Source organism: Leptosomus discolor, chromosome 17, assembly GCF_034619465.1.
Source record: "Leptosomus discolor isolate bLepDis1 chromosome 17, bLepDis1.hap2, whole genome shotgun sequence".
NCBI lineage: Eukaryota > Metazoa > Chordata > Aves > Leptosomiformes > Leptosomidae > Leptosomus > Leptosomus discolor.
In genome coordinates, this window is record NC_141407.1 from 4,311,403 (window position 1) to 4,329,073 (window position 17,671).

General features: G+C 48.2%; 1 protein-coding gene across 1 annotated transcript; it reads left to right on the forward strand.

The window, feature by feature from the left end:
- The first annotated feature begins 832 nt into the window (after positions 1-832).
- EDEM2 (ER degradation enhancing alpha-mannosidase like protein 2) lies at positions 833-16,737 on the forward strand. The gene is made up of 11 exons (XM_086474564.1): positions 833-939; positions 1,017-1,127; positions 1,254-1,293; positions 1,700-1,805; positions 2,845-2,970; positions 3,681-3,892; positions 5,051-5,192; positions 5,487-5,611; positions 6,333-6,477; positions 7,671-7,792; positions 15,835-16,737. The coding sequence occupies exons 1-11, from the start codon at positions 833-835 to the stop codon at positions 16,321-16,323; spliced, it is 1,725 nt and encodes a 574-aa protein (XP_086330690.1). The 3' UTR covers positions 16,324-16,737.
- Positions 16,738-17,671: the final 934 nt, after the last annotated feature.

Consider the following 17,671-nt stretch of genomic DNA (forward strand, 5'->3'; position numbering starts at 1 on the left):
CGCTCCTCTCGTAGGGAACCGGGCTGCCTCGGAGCCAGCCCTGCTCTGACCTGGGGGCACACGCCAGGATTTGAAGGCCACTTCCAGTGCGGGAGGGTGACACCACCACACGGGCCCACGCACGGGCTTGGATCTTGGCTTCCCCGGAGCAGGTCCTGATCCGTCACGCAAAACTCATCAAACGCTGGATTTGAATTAGAGGAAGAGCACGAGGATGGCTTGTCAGGAGGAAGGCTTACAGGCCAGGAGTCTCCCACGTGCTTCACAAATATTCTGGGCCACTTCCAGCCTCACTCCAGGCAGGAACTGCACAGCAGCGCAGCCAGGAACCATCGCCTCTGCCCGCACGGGACAAGCGCCTTCCCCGGCAGCTGGCTCCAGCCCTGGTAACGCGTCAGCCCTACAAAAACGCCACGGCTTTTGTTGTATTTCCTTCAGGTCTGGGAGTTTCACCTCCAGCGGTGCCAGCTCCCCTCCCCCCGCGCCTCCCGACCCGCCCGGGAAGCTCATTTCTGCCCCCGGGCGTCCCCCCCCGTCCCTGCGACGGGCAGTTACGGCCCCCGGTGAAGCAACGCGGGAACCCCCCCTCTCCCGTGCGGAGGAAACCGGAGGTACCCCCCCCCCCCCGGCGGTAACTGCCGCAGCCACGGCCCGGGAGCGGCACCACGGCCCGGGAGCGGCACCGCGCCCCGCCGCCTCCCCGGAGCGCCCCGGAAGCAGAAGCTCAGCGCAGGGCGCTTCCGGCGGTGTGCGCATGCGCTGCCCGCCCCTGCCGCTCCCATTGGCTGGCTGGCCGGCTGGCGGGCGGGGGCGGGGCGGGGCGGGCGCGGCCATGCTGCGCTTGCTGGGCCCCTTGCTGTGCCTGTGGGCGCTGCGGCTCCCGGCGCCGCCGGCGGGCACCGGCGCGGCCGCCCGGGGCCTGGACGTCGCTTCCTACCGGTGAGGGCGGGGCCGGGCGGCGGGGCCGGGCGGGACGTAGGCGGAGCGGGGCTGAGCGGGCTGTGCTTGTGCCGCAGGGAGCGGGTGCGCGCCATGTTCTACCACGCCTACGAGCACTACCTGGAGAGCGCCTTCCCCTACGACGAGCTGCGGCCGCTGACGTGCGACGGGCAGGACACCTGGGGCAGGTAGGGGCCGGCCCCGGGCCGGGGCAGCGCCGCTGTCCGCAGCGGGGCCGGGGCCGGGCCCGGGGCGCGCCGCTGCTGGGCGCCCCCCGCTCCGCCGGGCCTCACCCCGCTTCTTTCCTCGCACAGCTTCTCCCTCACGCTGATCGACGCGCTGGACACCCTGCTGGTGAGTACGAGCTGCCCCGGGGCTGGGCCCGGTGCGCAGGGCCCTTCAGGCCGCTCGAGGCCGCTGTCAGCCTCCTTCTTTACCCCTGGCTTGTACGCGGTCGTGACAGAAAGTGGGTTATTAATGACCAGGGAGCTTTTGCGTTTCCCTTCTCTCCAGCCCTGAGAGGCAGGTGGCCAGGGCTCCCCGCCCCGACACCTTCTAACTCTGGAATAGAGATCTAAAGCGTGTGAAGAAAACGTTTTGAAATGAAATGAAACTGTCAGTCGCTTTGTTAGTGCTATCTGTAATTAATGATTTCACAAAATAATAAAACAAAAGTAGAACGAACCCCTAACGTTGAACTGCACCTTTGTTTTCCTGTGAGCTCTAAGCCTTGTTCTCTGTTGTCCTGCTCCCCCTGCAGATCTTGGGAAATGTTTCCGAGTTTCAGCGAGTCTTCAGTGTGCTGCAGGAAGGGGTGGATTTTGATATTGATGTCAATGCATCTGTCTTTGAAACTAACATTCGAGGTAAGGTGGGTTTTTCCAGGGTGTTTATGCCGGATTTCTTTCCTGTGCGAGTCCCTGAACTATACACAGAGGTGACGTGGGGTAGCGGCCAGAGGGAATTTGTAGTGCAGTGTCACAGGGCACATAAACACACAGAAACGCCCCAAACAAATGTCACTTCCTTTTTGTCTTTGCACCTCACCTTTTTCCTTCCTTTCTCAGCGCAAACAGAAGTAGACGTGGCAGTTTCAATGTTCTGGTGCCGGGTTTTGAGCTTTGGAATAAACATCTTTTTCACTGAAGCAGTACAAATTGCATACTATCTTTTTTTACATCGTTTTGGAATAGAGATTATTAATTTCTTGGGTTTAGCATCATAAAGTGAAACTTGTCCGTTTTTTCTTGAAAATGGCAAAGGCCTTTGGAGTCTTGTGTCTGGTTAAATGCCTCCCTGCTTCAGTGCCATCCGACTAAAAGACACTGTCAGGGAACAAAACTGTGAATTGCTTTTTTTGTTTCTCCTGTCAAATATTGCTGAGCCAATTTTTGCAGCAGCAGCATTTCTCTGTGTTTGTGCTTCTTGTGTGACAGCAGCCAAGGCTGTGAAAGGGGTTCATAACTCCCTGCCTCTGTCAGTCACACCGAAATCCTTGGTTCTGGCCTAGACATTTTTCTCCCAGGATCGAAGAAGGTGCGCTCTGTTACTTTACACAAACATTGTATTAAGCTGTCTGGAAGAACTGAAGCAATTCCTCTCATAGAGGTTTGTGTTCACGTTACTGTTAGCTCTCTGCTTGTCTGCAGGGCAGTGCAGGTAGGGTAGGGCAGGTAGGATCTGATGCTTCTAAAATAATGAAAGAAATATATCTGCTACCCATTTCAAACAGGCAAGAAGAAACAAACCACTCTTCTTTTGTGGCATGTTGAATTAGGCTGTTAAGGATGAGCCATCTCCCTTTTCTTCCCCATGAACTGCCTCTGCATCACGATAAGTACGGCTGGTAGCAGATTTCATTCCTCCCCACGTTCTTTAATGGGATTCTCACTGTGTTCCTTCCAGTGGTGGGTGGTCTCCTCTCCGCTCACTTGCTGTCAAAGAAGGCTGGTGTCGAAGTCGAGGTGGGCTGGCCGTGCTCTGGCCCTCTCCTGAGGATGGCGGAGGAAGCAGCTCGCAAACTCCTGCCGGGTGAGCCCTTGGCTGGTTGGTGGCCCTGTGCTGTAGTGTGTGGGTGACTGGTGTGTTTGGTGAAGATGGCACCACTTGATGGGTAAGCTCATAAACCAGTCCTGCGTTCCCTGGGCTCAAAGCAAGTTTAACTTGTGGGGAAAACATTGTGAAGGGCGTGATGCCAGTTGTATGTGTGCATAGCAAGTGTTGTGTGTGCTTGATGCGTCGGTTTGTTGCTTGTTGAGGGGAAATGTATTTAATATAAATAATAAATAAAGGCTGTGAAACGGCAGCTTGTAAAGACAAGAAGCTGCAGCCTTATCTACCCCTGTGTGAGCTGCTGCTGGGATGTGTGCCCTGATAGCGTGGCCCTGTTCCCCTGTGTGGTGGGCACCCTGGGCTACCACTGAGTCATCGCGAGCTCAGCGTTTGCACTTTGCTGACCAGCGTGGGTGGTTCCATTTTGACTGCCCTGCTTGGGCTGTAAAGAAGCGTAGGGGTGCAGCCTGCTGCTGTGGGCAAGGTGGAAGAGGTCTGCAGTGCCTTCCCAGGGCTGTGTGTAGCTTAGGGTACCCTCTGCCCCTCCCGGGATCACACTCCACTTCTCATTTCGTTCTTTCCAGTTGCAGCTTCTTGGCTGTGTGCAGTGGAATGAGGCACAGGTTTGCTTGAGAGCCTGTCAGATGTAACAGTGAACACTGGTGTGAACCAAAAATGCTGTGTTTCAGCTTTTCAGACCCCGACTGGGATGCCATATGGAACAGTGAACTTGCTGCACGGAGTAAACCCTGGGGAGACCCCAGTTACCTGTACTGCTGGAATTGGTACATTTATAGTGGAATTTGCCACTTTAAGCCACCTTACTGGTGACCCAGTGTTCGAGGATGTGGCCAGGAAGGCTTTGAAGGCTCTGTGGAAAAATCGCTCGGAGATTGGGTTGGTGAGTGAGGAATGGACTTTGCATTTGCTGGCCTGCTCTTTGTGTAGTTTTGTGGATGCAGTTCTAGGCCTAGAGGAGACAGAAGTGGGTAAATAACCACAGTGCTGGTAACTGGGCTGAAGTCACATGTTTGACATTGCTCCTGAACAGCGGCAGCGTCCGCATCTCTGCTTTAGTGGTGCCACCCAGCATCGTGCCACTGCTCTGCTCCGTCACAGATGTTGGGAGACGGATGCCTTCTGCTGGGTGTGGTGGTTTTTGTAACAGCAGCTGTAACAGGTTAAATAAAAGGTCTGTCTAATGCCTGGTGGGACAATGGCCTATGGAAGAGAACCAAGTGCACCAAGATACTACCAGCCTCTACAGCTTCGGTGTTTTAGGAGTTTCCAGAGCTAGAAGTGTTATCTCTGTGTTCACTATCTCCTGGTCAGTCTTTCTTCAGTTAATTTCTGTAGCTGCTTTTTGAACCTATGTGAGCTCCTAGTGTTGCGTATGTGAAGTTGAACAGATTTATTCATATGCTGTAGGAGTGTTTCCTTTTGTTTGCTTTGGGATCTGTTTATTTTTAGTTTATATCCCTAATCCTTCTTCAAGAAAGAAACTGAATAGCTGGTTTTTTTCATCTTTGCTAAGCAAGCAATGACTGTGTGTTTTATATGTCATCGGCTGGGTCTGTTTCTAGGCTGAAGAGTCCCAGGTTTGAAGGATCTATTTAAATATTAGCATGGCAGCTCTCATGCCTTTGACATCCTTGGCCTCCATCTCTGTATCTGTACCTCTTCATGCTTCTCTGCTCTTTTGTAAGATTTGAATTAAGACCAGACACATCATGTTGAAATTGTGCATTTTTACAGTAGCATAGTGATGTTTTCTTTTGGCCAGTGCAGCATTTATATTGAAGAGATAAAATTCCAAAGTTATTTTCTATAGTTTTTACTTCTTGATACTGGTAAATGTGTCTTGTAATGGAGAAAATGCCAGCTGGCTTGGACGTGGTGAATCTGTGAAATGTGACGGTCTGTGAAATGTGACGGTCTGAAAAAAGGTCAAGGTTTTGTTGCACAGTTCTGTTGTGGGGATTTTTTTAAGCTATGATTTAGTAGATTAGCTTTATTTCCACTTTAACTGCCTCTTTCCTTCTCTTCTCGCTTCTTCCAGGTTGGTAACCACATTGATGTGATAACTGCCAAGTGGGTGGCCCAAGATGCTGGCATTGGGGCAGGAGTGGACTCCTACTTTGAATACCTTGTTAAAGGAGCCATTCTCCTGCAGGACAAGGAGCTAATGTCTATGTTTCTAGGTGAGCAGTTTGTTTTTTGTGTGAAGGGTCCCAGGACCCTCCCTGACCGCACCTGTAAAAACTCTGTGTGGGGGACGGTGGCAGAAGATGATGAAGAATCTAATAGGGTACGTTCGAGGCTGTTCCTGAAGTGTTTGTTGTGATACTTCTGAACAATCTGTGGTGACAAAGAGTTACCAAAGTGGCCCATCATTCATTTGACATGCTCAAGTGAAAAAGGGGCTTCTCTTTTTCTTAAAAAAAAAGTTGGTTTTTTTTTTGTTGAGTTACTTACCCATCTATGTTTCTTTATAGAATATAACAAAGCTATCAAAAATTACACAAAGTTTGATGACTGGTACCTCTGGGTTCAGATGTACAAAGGAACAGTGTCCATGCCTGTTTTTCAGTCCCTGGAGGCCTACTGGCCAGGCCTACAGGTAAGTGCTGTCATACCAGTAGCATAGAGTGATTTTGTTCATCTGTCGTGGTTGGTCTTTGATATAAAAGTTACAAATATAACCCTTGTCTGTGCTGATTTAAAAGTTTGTTTTGATCTCTGGTGAAATCTGCAGTAGCCTGAGCCTGTAGAAGAGCAAATGTTGACTTTATCTATGGTCTATGAAAAAAGTCTCTCCCATTAAGCGTGATGGAGGGCAGTTTTGTTGTAGCAAACTCCACTGCCAGAGGTCTCATCATCCACATGAGAACATAAGGCAAAAGAAAATCACACCTCTTTTTCTACTGCCTCATAAATGCTTTATTCGTGTGAACACTTTCCTGCTGGGAAGTTTGCTTTCTTATCAGTACTTATGTTTGGTTTGGGACTTTGTTATCCCCACTGAAACAGACTAAACACTGCAATTGACTACAATGTTGACTGGAGAAATGCAGCTTTCTGTTAACTAAAAATGGAAGAGACTTTATATTATTTAGGTGTGCGGAATGCACACTTTTCAACAGAAAAGCAGCACCAATCTCCTTAGTCCTGCCTATTCTTAAGGCATCATGCCTGAATGTTACTTAGAGCATTTAGACCTGCTGAGCAACCCATTTTTGTCACTATCCCTTGCTTTGACTATAGGAATGTTATTGCATCAATTCCTCTGCTGTTTCTTCTTCACCCGGATGTCGCTTTGCTAATTGCTTCCTCTCTCTCAGAGCCTGATTGGGGATGTGGATAATGCCATGCGAACCTTCCTCAACTATTACACTGTCTGGAAGCAGTTTGGTGGGCTGCCGGAGTTCTACAACATTCCCCAGGGCTATACGGTGGACAAAAGAGAAGGATATCCCCTCAGGCCTGGTAAGCAGAAATAAAATAAGAAGGAGTATCGAGTCCTGCTTTTGCTCTGGTGGTAAGATCAAACGTTAGCAACACCTGCCCTCCAAAAGTTCCTCCCCAGTTTTGCTTTGACTTAGTTCCTGCAGACTTTTTACCAGTGACTTCGTAGTCAGAGCTACCCATTTTGCTTTCTGCCGTTCCCAAAGGCAGGGCTGCCTTTTAAAGGAAGCAAACCACAATGTTACTGTAGAAAGGGGGCTTGTCAGTGAATTGGGTTCACAGCATAGGATTTGACATGTTGAAGTGTTAGATTGACTGACAGGGGATGTTTTAAAGTCATGCAGAATGTTAACGTGGTGCTTGTGTCCCTGAAATTCAGGAAGTGAGAGTGAGTATGAGCAGAGCACTCTAGTTCTGCTGAGTTCCTGAAATAAACTCGTTCTAGTTGCACTAGTAAAGTTCAACATATAGGAGGGATTATATGTTGTCTGTGATACTGCAATGAAATGATCTGTCTTTTTGGGAGGGGGGGTTGGGGTTTTTTCTTTTTTTTTTTTCTTTTTTTTTTTTTTTACAACTCTGACCAAAAAAGCCCTCCAGACCTCACACCTGATTATTGGGTCAGTAAAACTTTGTAAATGAGAATAATTAATTTCCTTTTGGTCTGAGTGTTCAGGTGACATCCACGTTGGACACTTCTACCAAAAATACTCATCAACATTTACTTTCACATGTATCATGGCATCAGAAAGACCTGTTTCTTTAGAAAGTAACCACAGCTCACTGCCTCTGTTGCCTATATAGTGTATTTCCATAGTGCTTGTTTTTGTGGTGTGTTAGATACCCCTGTTCCAGAGGCTTACAGTATTGTTTAAAAACTATATTTTGGGGGTTGAATTTTTCCTTTTCTTCCTTTGAAAACCGAGTTTTAATCCTTTTCTCTCTTGCTCGCCTCCCACTCCGTGAATGTGGGAGGGGGCGTTATTCACTCTTACCTGAGCTGATGCAGTCTGGTTAGGGTGTGAATGTCTCTGTAGCACATCCTTAGTAAAAGCAAGTGTCTGAGCTTTGAGCCAGAGGAAGTACAAGGCAAGTTAGGCTGTTACCTGGTCATCCTCAGGTAGTATTTTTAAATTAGTCTAAGGAATATCTTGTCTTCCCTGTGTGCATGGTTTGGTAATCTTTATACCAACTATTTGGGGTTTTTTTTGCAGAGCTGATTGAGAGTGCGATGTATCTGTACCGTGCTACAAGAGATCCCACGCTCTTAGAACTGGGAAGAGATGTAGTGGAGTCAATAGAGAAAATCAGCAAGGTGGACTGTGGATTTGCAACTGTAAGTGCTTAAATCAACTGCCGAGTTGGCTACATGGCTGCTAAAAATCAGCTTTTAGAAAGTGTTCTCATGAATGATGTTTTGCCATTGAGTCAAGTGATTACTGTGGTTGAAACATGACTTTTTCAAACAAACTCCTCGTATTTCTCTGTGAAGCTGACGTGGTAACCACTGGTCCTGTTTCTGGTAGTAACTTCCTTCGTGGCCTGAACAGTGGGCCTAATTCTGTCTTGGGCTGTCACATCAGAGCCCAAAACGTGGGAAAACATCAGAAGCTTCTCCTGCTGTCACAGTCCACTCAGTGGACTCATGATGGTTCGTTTGCTGTGATCTCAAAGGGCGAAATTGAGGTGACCACACCAAAGGGGTTTGCTTCAATCTAACAGTGAAACTTTACTGTTTGCCCATAAAGCAGCGTGCGATAGGGAAAGAGGGTGAAAGGAAAGGGGAAAGTGAAGTGAAAAGAGGACAGAGATCAACCACGGGTCCAAGGCGTCCCGATGGTCCCAGGTCCAGGCAGCGTCCCGCCGGCCCTGACGATCGTCATGACTCTCGGTGGGGGAAGCTTCCAAAGTTCGGGTGCTGAGGAGCCCCTTTTCATGCCCAGTAGCACCCCTTCCTCCTCCTCTGTGTCTCCGCCTCTTCTGGGCTCCATCGATGCCGATCGATCCTTCTTGATAACGGTTCTCAGGCTCGTCCCTGTCACCGAGGAACGGCACGGCACTCTCTAGCCAAAACGGAGCCGTCCTGCCTCCGCAAGGCTCCCTCCTTCGGCTGTTCTCTCCCCCACCAGGTTTCTAGAAGGGAGAAGCAGACAGCAGCATCTCCCTCCTTCGGCTGTTTCCTGCCAGATGCACCAGTTGCTCAGCTCTCGTCCTTGCTCTGTCCAGGGCACAATGACCTCAGCAGCCTGGCATTCCCTTCCCAGGATCAGCAGCTGTGTCTCAGGCAGGCCGCTGCAGACTCATGTCAAGGGGTCAGCCTGACTGTCGGGGTACTTTACTGTCCATATCCCTGATGACAAGGTGGAGACAAAGCTGTTTTCGGACCGACTCTCACACCACCTCGTGGCTCAATATTGTTGTCAGGACCACATGATGGTAGCATAATTCTCAAAGAGAGGCGGAGAGAGAGAGAGAGAGAGAAACAATGATAACAATTGAACAATTTACAAAAATCAAATTGTTTCACAAAAAAAACAAAACCAAAAAAAGATTAGTTTACCAGTAGAAGTTGATAGGTTTAAGCATACAATGATTTTATGCCATTTTCTCACGCGATCCGCCTTGTTTCAACAGACTTAAGGATAACAACGTTGGATGGGGCATTAAGCATATTATGTGCATTAAGTACTGATGTCAAACGTGTCAACCGATTTAACGTGTTCCAATTGATGACACAGAGTAGTGCTGACAATACAAAACTGAAACTAATATCAAGAGGACAATGATGGGGTGACACGACTTGTTCAGGATGCCTGTAGCAGAAGGCAACCATCCGAAAAGTGTGTCCCACCACTTGTGTTCTGCATCGTTTTTCATCCCTTCCAAAATACAGTGAATTTTTTCCACATTGTGATGGACAGTTACCAAGGTTTTCTGTCCATTTGCCCTGATCTTTTCCAAAATCTTGATCAAATCCTGGTGTTGTAGCAATTGCTTTACCAAAGTGAGATTCATCCCAATGGATGTAGGCAGCAGTTCATGAATCACTGTGTAATTGTATTGCAAGAGTTGGTGGGATGTGACTGGGGCTAAATAAGAAAAGTCACATGCAGTAATTTTAGTAAAATTAGAAATACAAAAGTTTGGATGGTTCCTAGTATCTACAACTACACCATCTACGGACACAGAATCACAAGCAGTCCTCAAGCAGGCACAGCCTTTGCCAATATACACAAGTACAGTTTCAGGAGATTCATCTGGATGAATCTCAAAATGACAAATATTTTGTTCAGTGTCCAAACAGATGTGCTCAGCTCTAATGGCATTATTTTCACAGGTGAACCCTTGTTGTTCTCATACAATACACGACTCCAAATCAACTGTTTGCCATTTCTCATCCACATCTCGGGCCCATACTTTATGCTCAATAGGATAAAGTACAGCTCCGTTGTGGTTCAATCCTAATACAATGACGGGATGAACCGAGTAAGTTGTACCAACAATCCCCTTGCTCGTTAATACAGGATTTGGTGATTTCCACGTTGTCGGTACTGGGGTCTGAGGCGAAGTTACCGACACACTTTTGGTGGCAACACCTGGTGAGAGAATCTTATTTGTTGCATTTCCACTCTGTAGTAGGGAAGAGTTTCGCTGTGATGCTGGAGTGAATTTGGGTTGTTGAATTTGGATCCAAAAGATTTCCAGAAATTACAATTAAGGAGGCTTTTTCATAGAGAAATTCTTCCACTTTTCTGCATCCTATCTGTATCTTTTCTCCCATTGTTCCAGTCAGGGCATGAACCCAATCTTTTCTGTCCCACTCCCATTCAAGTAGGTGGTACACTTCAGTGTCACGCATTACTACAGCAGCTAAGTTTGGGAGGCGGTCCTTGGCCTAGTACTCTAGAGTGCTGGTGTACTTGGCAATAGCTTGGGGCCATGGCCATTCTGCATTCTTTTGGTTACAGGTTAGTGGTAGGATGGAGAAAATTATAACCAGTCCAATCATCAGTCCAATTAAATGATCAGTCATTCTAAAATTTAGGCCTCCAAATTATCATCCATGAGTAGTTCTTCCTGTTCCTAGTGTCCCTCAGAGTTCTCCTGCAACAATAAAACAACAGAGCTTGCCTCAGAGGCAGAAAATTAAAATGATGGAATTATCCAGTGGGTATTTATCCGATGCTCCTTTCCCAGGGAAAGGAACCATTTTCAAACTGTATTTCTTGCAGTTTTGGAAAAGTTCCAAACCATTCTCGCAATGCCTTCACGGTGTTTTCTCCCGTAGCCTTGTTAAAGACTTCTGCTTGAACTAGTCCTGATGCTATCTCCACTCCCACCAGCACAAAATGTTTTCCTCCTCATTTCTTAAAGAGGCTGATATGATCCACCTGCCGGGCGTCCCACAAGCCTTTACCCTCCCGTAACTGCAGAGGGTCATCCTCTAGAGGGTGCCTTGCTAGTCCTGTACGACATTGTTCGCAGGCTGATGTGTAGGTGCTACACATTGCTCTGGTGACAGGCCAGCCTCGGGCAAGGGCTTCATGAAAACAAACCTTTAGCCCCTGTGTGTTTGCAGTTTACATGCAACCATTCTAACAGGAGTTCCCAACCTACTCTCATGTGGTCTTGCACAGGGGCTAGCCTTGCTACCTCATCAGCTCTGTTATTCCACTCCCCCACTGAACCCCCACCTACCTGATGAGAAACTCCCCATCCCACAGCAAAATTCCCTTGGCTTGCAATGCTTAAGAGTTCTTGCCACACTGGAACTCTGTTAACCTCCCGTTCATTTTGCTCCCAGAAAGGAAGCCGTTCAGTACATCCCTTAAACACAGCATAGGAATCAGTATAAATATGGACAGGAGAAGTAGCTTGTGCTTCACACTGGAAAACGCTCCATACTGCAATTAATTCACCTGCTTGGGCACTGCCCTTTCCCTCTGTCACAATCCGTTCCTCAGAGGAGGTACGGAGCGCTACCGCCCGACACCTCCACAGTTTTCCTTCTCTCTTGGCAGAAGGGTCGGTAAACCAAGCCCTTACTGACTGATCATGGAGAAAAGGAGGGGCCACCCGAATAACTGAGGCAGGTTGATCTTGGCTGCCGTCCCCGCTCTCCATTTCTTGTAGAGTTAGGTTTTTTAAAGCTCCTTCGGTCACTGAGAAAACATTACAGTAGTGTTCAATCTGAGCATACCACTTTCGTACTGAGGCTCTCTGGGCCACCCCATTGGGGGGACTGTCCCGGTAGTAGCTGCTTTTATAACTTTAAACGGGGCTCTTAATACCGTTGGTTGTTGTCGTGCCATTTTCCCTACTTCTATGAGAGCCAGGCTGACCACAAACAAACCTCTCTCCCAAGCAGTATATCTCCTCTTGGCATCCTTAAAGCTGCAGGAATAAAATTCCATGGGTTGGGTTGGACCCTCAGGACCCCATTGCCATGTGTGTATTGACAACCCTGACATGGCGTACCCCCATTCCACCTGGAGAGGATCTGTAGGGTGGATAGGGCCGAGAGCTTGGTGAGCTGTTGCTTCAAAAATAAACAATTGTATAGCTTCTTCCTGAGAAGCAGTGCATTCCCATTTGACCCCTTTTCGTAACAAATCGTAAAGAGGTCTAGCAACGATAGAGAGGTCCGGGATGTGTTTTCTCCAGAACACCAATAATCCTAAAGCGTGCTGCAGGTCCTTTTTTGACTCAGGCATTTTGATCTGATCTAGGGAAGGGAGAGTGTCCGGTGGGATACATGTCGTTCCCATTTTCCACCAAATTCCCAAAAACTTTACTTCTTGTAAGGGCTTTTGGACCTTTTCGGGGGGAATTTGCAAACCCAGATTCTCCAAATGGGAGATGATATTCTGTTGGGTTGCCCCCACCTCCTCTATTTCATCTCGCCCAATGAGGATATCATCAATATACTGATAAACAACTGTACCTTCTGCTTTTGGTACTTTTTTCCAGCTCCTGGGCTAAAGCATGATGAGCCAATGTGGGGGAATGTTTATACCCCTGGGGTAGCTGGGTGAAAGTAAATTGTTGCCCCTCCCACGTAAACGCAAAACGATCTGTGTCTTCTGGCCGCAAAGGTATCATAAAAACCATATCCTTCACGTCTATGGTTGCCATAATCAGATGAGCCTTCTCCTGAATCATTGTTATCAGTCCAGCCAGATTAGGGACTGTGGCAGTTAAAGGGTCAGTGTTGGCATTCAGCCTCGGAAAATCTATTGTGAGCCCGGAGCCGAGCCGTTCCGTGGTTTTCTCACTGGCCACACCGGAGAATTGAAAGGCAACGGGGTATTTATCACCACTCCTTGCTCCCTTGCTCCCGTGTCCTGCATAACCGGTTTGATACCTTCCTTTGCTCCCAGGGGGAGGGATATTGCTTGACATTAGTTATTTTGCTAAACGGCAAAGGGGGTGCAGTTAAAGCAGTCTGACATTCAGCTGCGGGTGTTCCAAAGGTCCACAACAATCCTTCTGAATCCTCCCACCCCCTTCCCTTAAGGGCATCCATTCCTAACAAGTTAGCTGGAATGTCCCCGACCACCGTTACAACAGTGACTGCACTTTCCTCTCCCGGCAATGTCAGCTTTGCCGGAGCAACATTCATAACTTCTGTTGACCCTAAAGCATTCAGGACAGAAAAACGTCGCCTAGAGGGAGTGACTCCACTCCTCTGTGCATCCTCCTCGGTCAGGGTGGAGATCTGTGCACTGGTATCAGTTAAAAAGTCACTAGTGCACGCTTGGGACCCACAATAGCTGTAATCAGTAAACCTCCGCTGTTAGTCTTAGTGAGCTGTCGGGTATAAATCCATCCTCCATCCCCCTGCCCACTGCTGGGAATGGAGGTTCTAGTTTCCCTGCTCCTGGAAAAAAACCTCGCTTGTCCTGTTGCCCGTGTCCTTCACGAGGGGGGCCGTGGGCATAACGGGTGAGGTCTCTTTCCTGTGCTGCAAGTGCTGTTTCTGATGATGCCATTTTGATACCAGTTTACTCAGCTTATCAAGGGGTAAACCGTCCATTATATCCCTAGGGACTCCCTTTGGAATTCCCAAAAGCTGCCATTGAAGACCAGTAACAGGCTGTCCTCCCAGGGCTGAGGAGGAGGAAGAGGGGGGAGGAGGTCAGCTGTGTAGGAGGCTGCCACTGCAGTTTTACTGACGGGGAGGGGCAGATCACCGTTAACTCCTACTTGACCGATCCCTCTTGATTTTTCCTCCCTTAGGATGGCTTTTAGCGAATGGTTTTCTTCCCTTTCTACCTCTAATTGCAGTTCTAGTTTGGAGGTTATTCTTTGCAAAATTTGCACCAAATTTTCTAGAGATTCTATGATTTCTTTTTCATGACTACGCCCCTTAAAGTGGTCTTCGACTGCTGCAACCAAGCTGGCTCCCAGAACAGCACAGATCATCGCTTTGCCTTTACCTGATCTAACCTTAGCCTGATTCTGTAAAGAAATCACTCGGTCTGTTACTCTCTGCAAGTTTGTCCAATTATCTCGAGCCCAGTCTTCCACAGATGGGGAGGGTCGAACCCCATGCTTTGATAGGAGTGCATAGAACAAGTCTCGATTTTTCACTAACGGCAGGTCTTGATTATCAACCTTTTCGGCCATTCTTATTACCAAGGGACCAAAAACACTTCAGGGAGGCGAAACTTGGTTACACACACAAACACAGCTTCTGCTGCTTCACCTTTCTCTTCCCCAAGTGGTTGAAGGGACCAAAATCTACCACGGGGAGGCAACTTATAGTTTCTACAAGGTTGTCGCTTCACTCCCCCGAGCAGACAAATCTCATTTATGAGAGAACAGTTTCCCCCTTTTGTACTAAGAGATCTTTTACTTGATCCCGACAGACAGAGCCCTCAACTTGAGTTTGGAGTGCACTTACACCCAGGCGTGTGCGGGAAATTTGAATTGTCCCCCTTGCTTTCTGGACGCCTCTCACCCTTTCAGAGTGCAGGCCCAGGTGCGGCTGGAACGAAATGTCCTTTCCCTGTCACAGACCACACACAACCTGCACCCCTCTGTCTCTCAGGATCCTGTCCGTGACACCACTTAAAATGTCACGGTTACTCAGTGGACTCGTGATGGTTTGTTTGCTGAGATCTCAAAGGGCGAAATTGAGGCGACCACACCAAAGGGGTTTGCTTCAATCTAACAGTGAAACTTTACTGTTTGCCCGTAAAGCAGCGTGCGATAGGGAAAGAGGGTGAAAGGAAAGGGGAAAGTGAAGTGAAAAGAGGACAGAGATCAACCGCGGGTCCAAGGCGTCCCGATGGTCCCAGGTCCAGGCAGCGTCCCGCCGGCCCTGACGATCGTCATGACTCTCGGTGGGGGAAGCTTCCAAAGTTCGGGTGCTGAGGAGCCCCTTTTCATGCCCAGTAGCACCCCTTCCTCCTCCTCTGTGTCTCCGCCTCTTTTGGGCTCCATCGGTGCCGATCGATCCTTCTTGATAACGGTTCTCAGGCTCGTCCCTGGCACCGAGGAACGGCACGGCACTCTCTAGCCAAAACGGAGCCGTCCTGCCTCCGCAAGGCTCCCTCCTTCGGCTGTTCTCTCCCCCACCAGGTTTCTAGAAGGGAGAAGCAGACAGCAGCATCTCCATCCTTCGGCTGTTTCCTGCCAGATGCACCAGTTGCTCAGCTCTCATCCTTGCTCTGTCCAGGGCACAATGACCTCAGCAGCCTGGCATTCCCTTCCCAGGATCAGCAGCTGTGTCTCAGGCAGGCCGCTGCAGACTCATGTCAAGGGGTCAGCCTGACTGTCGGGGTACTTTACTGTCCGTATCCCTGATGACAAGCTGGAGACAAGGCTGTTTTCGGACCGACTCTTACCTGCCTCCTGTATCTTGGTAGCTACTAGGAATAGCAGGAAGGCTCATATGCAGGTTGTCTGCCTGCCAGTTGTGTGATTCTGCTTTCCCACTACCCCTTGAAAATCTGATCAAACGAGAACTGCAGTGACTGATTTCTCTAAAATGACTTAATAGAAGATTTCAAACATACTGTCAAGCTCTATTTTACCAAAAAAACTCCTTATAAATATTGGAAATTGGGCCTTGTGATTTGGGAGATAAGCAAAAGCCTTACCCTTTTTTTTAGTGGGGGAAATGGTTGGAAGCTTGCTCACTCTTCTTGCCCAGATAGGAAGTGCATTTCTCCTGATCGTTTCTCGATCACTAAACTATGCTAATTCAAAACATCTGGAACCTTGCATACAACTGTTTAAAATACAGGGTGAGTTGGTGCCACACTGTGCTGTTTAATGGAAATGAATTGCAAGCTGGCTTTACTTTCACCCTAAGTTCATACCTTGCTGAATTCGATATAACTGTAACCCACTGTATTTCTTCTCTTGTAGATCAAAGACTTGAGAGATCACAGACTGGATAATCGCATGGAATCCTTCTTTTTGGCTGAAACAGTAAAATACTTGTACCTGCTGTTTGACCCAGACAACTTCATTCACAACGATGGATCAGTCTTTGATGTGGTGGTTACACCGTACGGGGAATGCGTCTTGAATGCTGGCGGATACGTCTTCAACACTGAGGCTCATCCTATAGACCCTGCTGCGCTGCACTGCTGTAGGAAGCGGAAGGAAGAGCAGTGGGAGGTGGAAGACTTGATGCAGGAATTTTACTCCCTGAAGAAAAACAGGAAATTCACTTTAAAAAGAGCTTCCGACCATGAAGGGGAAAGTGCAAAAGACCCTGAAGATGCCCCTTCAGAGAAAGGTGGAGAGAAGAGGAACTCTAAGAAGAGCTCACACTCGCTCCTGAGTTGCCCCAGTCAATCTTTTAACTCTAAACTTGCAGTACTGGGACAGGTCTTCCTAGATAACACCTGATTCTGTTTTCATCATCAGTTTAAATTATTGAATTCCATTCAGACTCTGGGAATGTGTTTTTATAGTTTCGTAATGGAAAGTGTCGTACCTCACAATGTGAATTGTATTCTGGAGCCAAACAGCTTCCCGTTAAATTCTGCTACTGCTCGTTCATGAAATGTGATTCGAGTATTGGCTGTTAGTGCTGCCAAGGTGCTGATCTCAAACCAATTGGTTGCCTGAACAGCAAACGGGTGTTCAGAAAGAGAAAGAAAAGGCTACGGGTTCGAGGTACCTTGTTTATTTCACTGTGAGTTTGTTTTGAAGTTTTACAGGCTTATGTGGAGTCCAGAGCTTGCTTTGCTCGATAAAAATGAGCCTGAGCATTCCCTGTTGTAAGGGACTGCTGGCTGTGGCTTCACTTCTGAGCCTCCAGTCTCCTCTGCGATGTGCTCCTCCTTTATCTTTGGCCTCATAAGAATGTGCGGTTCGGCTGAGAGACTGATCACCAGTTGGGAAAACCTGTTGATTTTGAGGTGGAGTCTCAGATTTGTAGGTCTGGCATGTCTGTCAGGCATGAAGGATGTCAGGGGGGAGGAGAGCAGTTGTGACATAGAAAAGTGCTCGGTTCCTCTGTGTGTAGAATCAGTGTGGGTCAGTACCACCTGCCTGAAACCAGTTTAGTAAGTGTCCAGGTAATGTCATCTGCAAACTGAGGTGGAGTGTGGACTAGCAAAGGTTTGATTTACCCTGCAGCGGAGCTTGCTTGCTTCTTACAGAATCCAACGTGCCTTTCCTTGGAAATTTCCCCATTTCTTTCCTCTTTTAAACTTCCCTTTGGGGCCTCACTTGTAGAACTCCAGCCACCTCAGTCAGTGAAGCTGGCCTCAGGGTGGACCGGCTGAGCTGTATGTGTAGCGTGGGTAAGGGTGGGGTGGAAGGGGACTTGGTTCAGACTGAAATGCAACCCTGCCTTGGCGCGGGAGGCAGCGCAGCAGGCAGTGAGAGCTCCTTGTCACCCTCCCCCAGATGGAAACCAAACTGCATTTCTGTCTTTTTTTTTTTTTCTTAACAGGTGAAAGGCATTAAACCTCTGGGTGTTCAGCTGACTTGACAAATCCAAACCTTTAAATGTGTAATTAATGTCTTTTTGACAGGTGTATGCAATGATCAGAAAGAGAGAAATCAGTAGTGTTACAAAGAGTTTTACTTTTTCCAGAAAAAGGGGGTGGGGGGCAGAAAAATGACAGGCTTTCTTCAAGCCTGCTGGAAGTTGAGGAGTCTGGAGCAAGCACAAACAAGCTATGGTCAGTTGAGTGGGTTAGAGATGCAGGATAAATAAATCCATGTGGCCAGTGAAATAATTAAA

What these genes read in the sequence shown, in the direction of transcription:
- EDEM2 (XM_086474564.1), top strand. Translation starts at nt 833, where the DNA reads ATGCTGCGCTTGCTGGGCCCCTTGCTGTGCCTGTGGGCGCTGCGGCTC. An exon ending in GGGCAGGACACCTGGGGCAG is followed by an intron (nt 1,128 to 1,253) that starts GTAGGGGCCGGC and finishes TTCCTCGCACAG; the next exon opens with CTTCTCCCTCACGCTGATCG. An exon ending in GCTAATGTCTATGTTTCTAG is followed by an intron (nt 5,193 to 5,486) that starts GTGAGCAGTTTG and finishes GTTTCTTTATAG; the next exon opens with AATATAACAAAGCTATCAAA.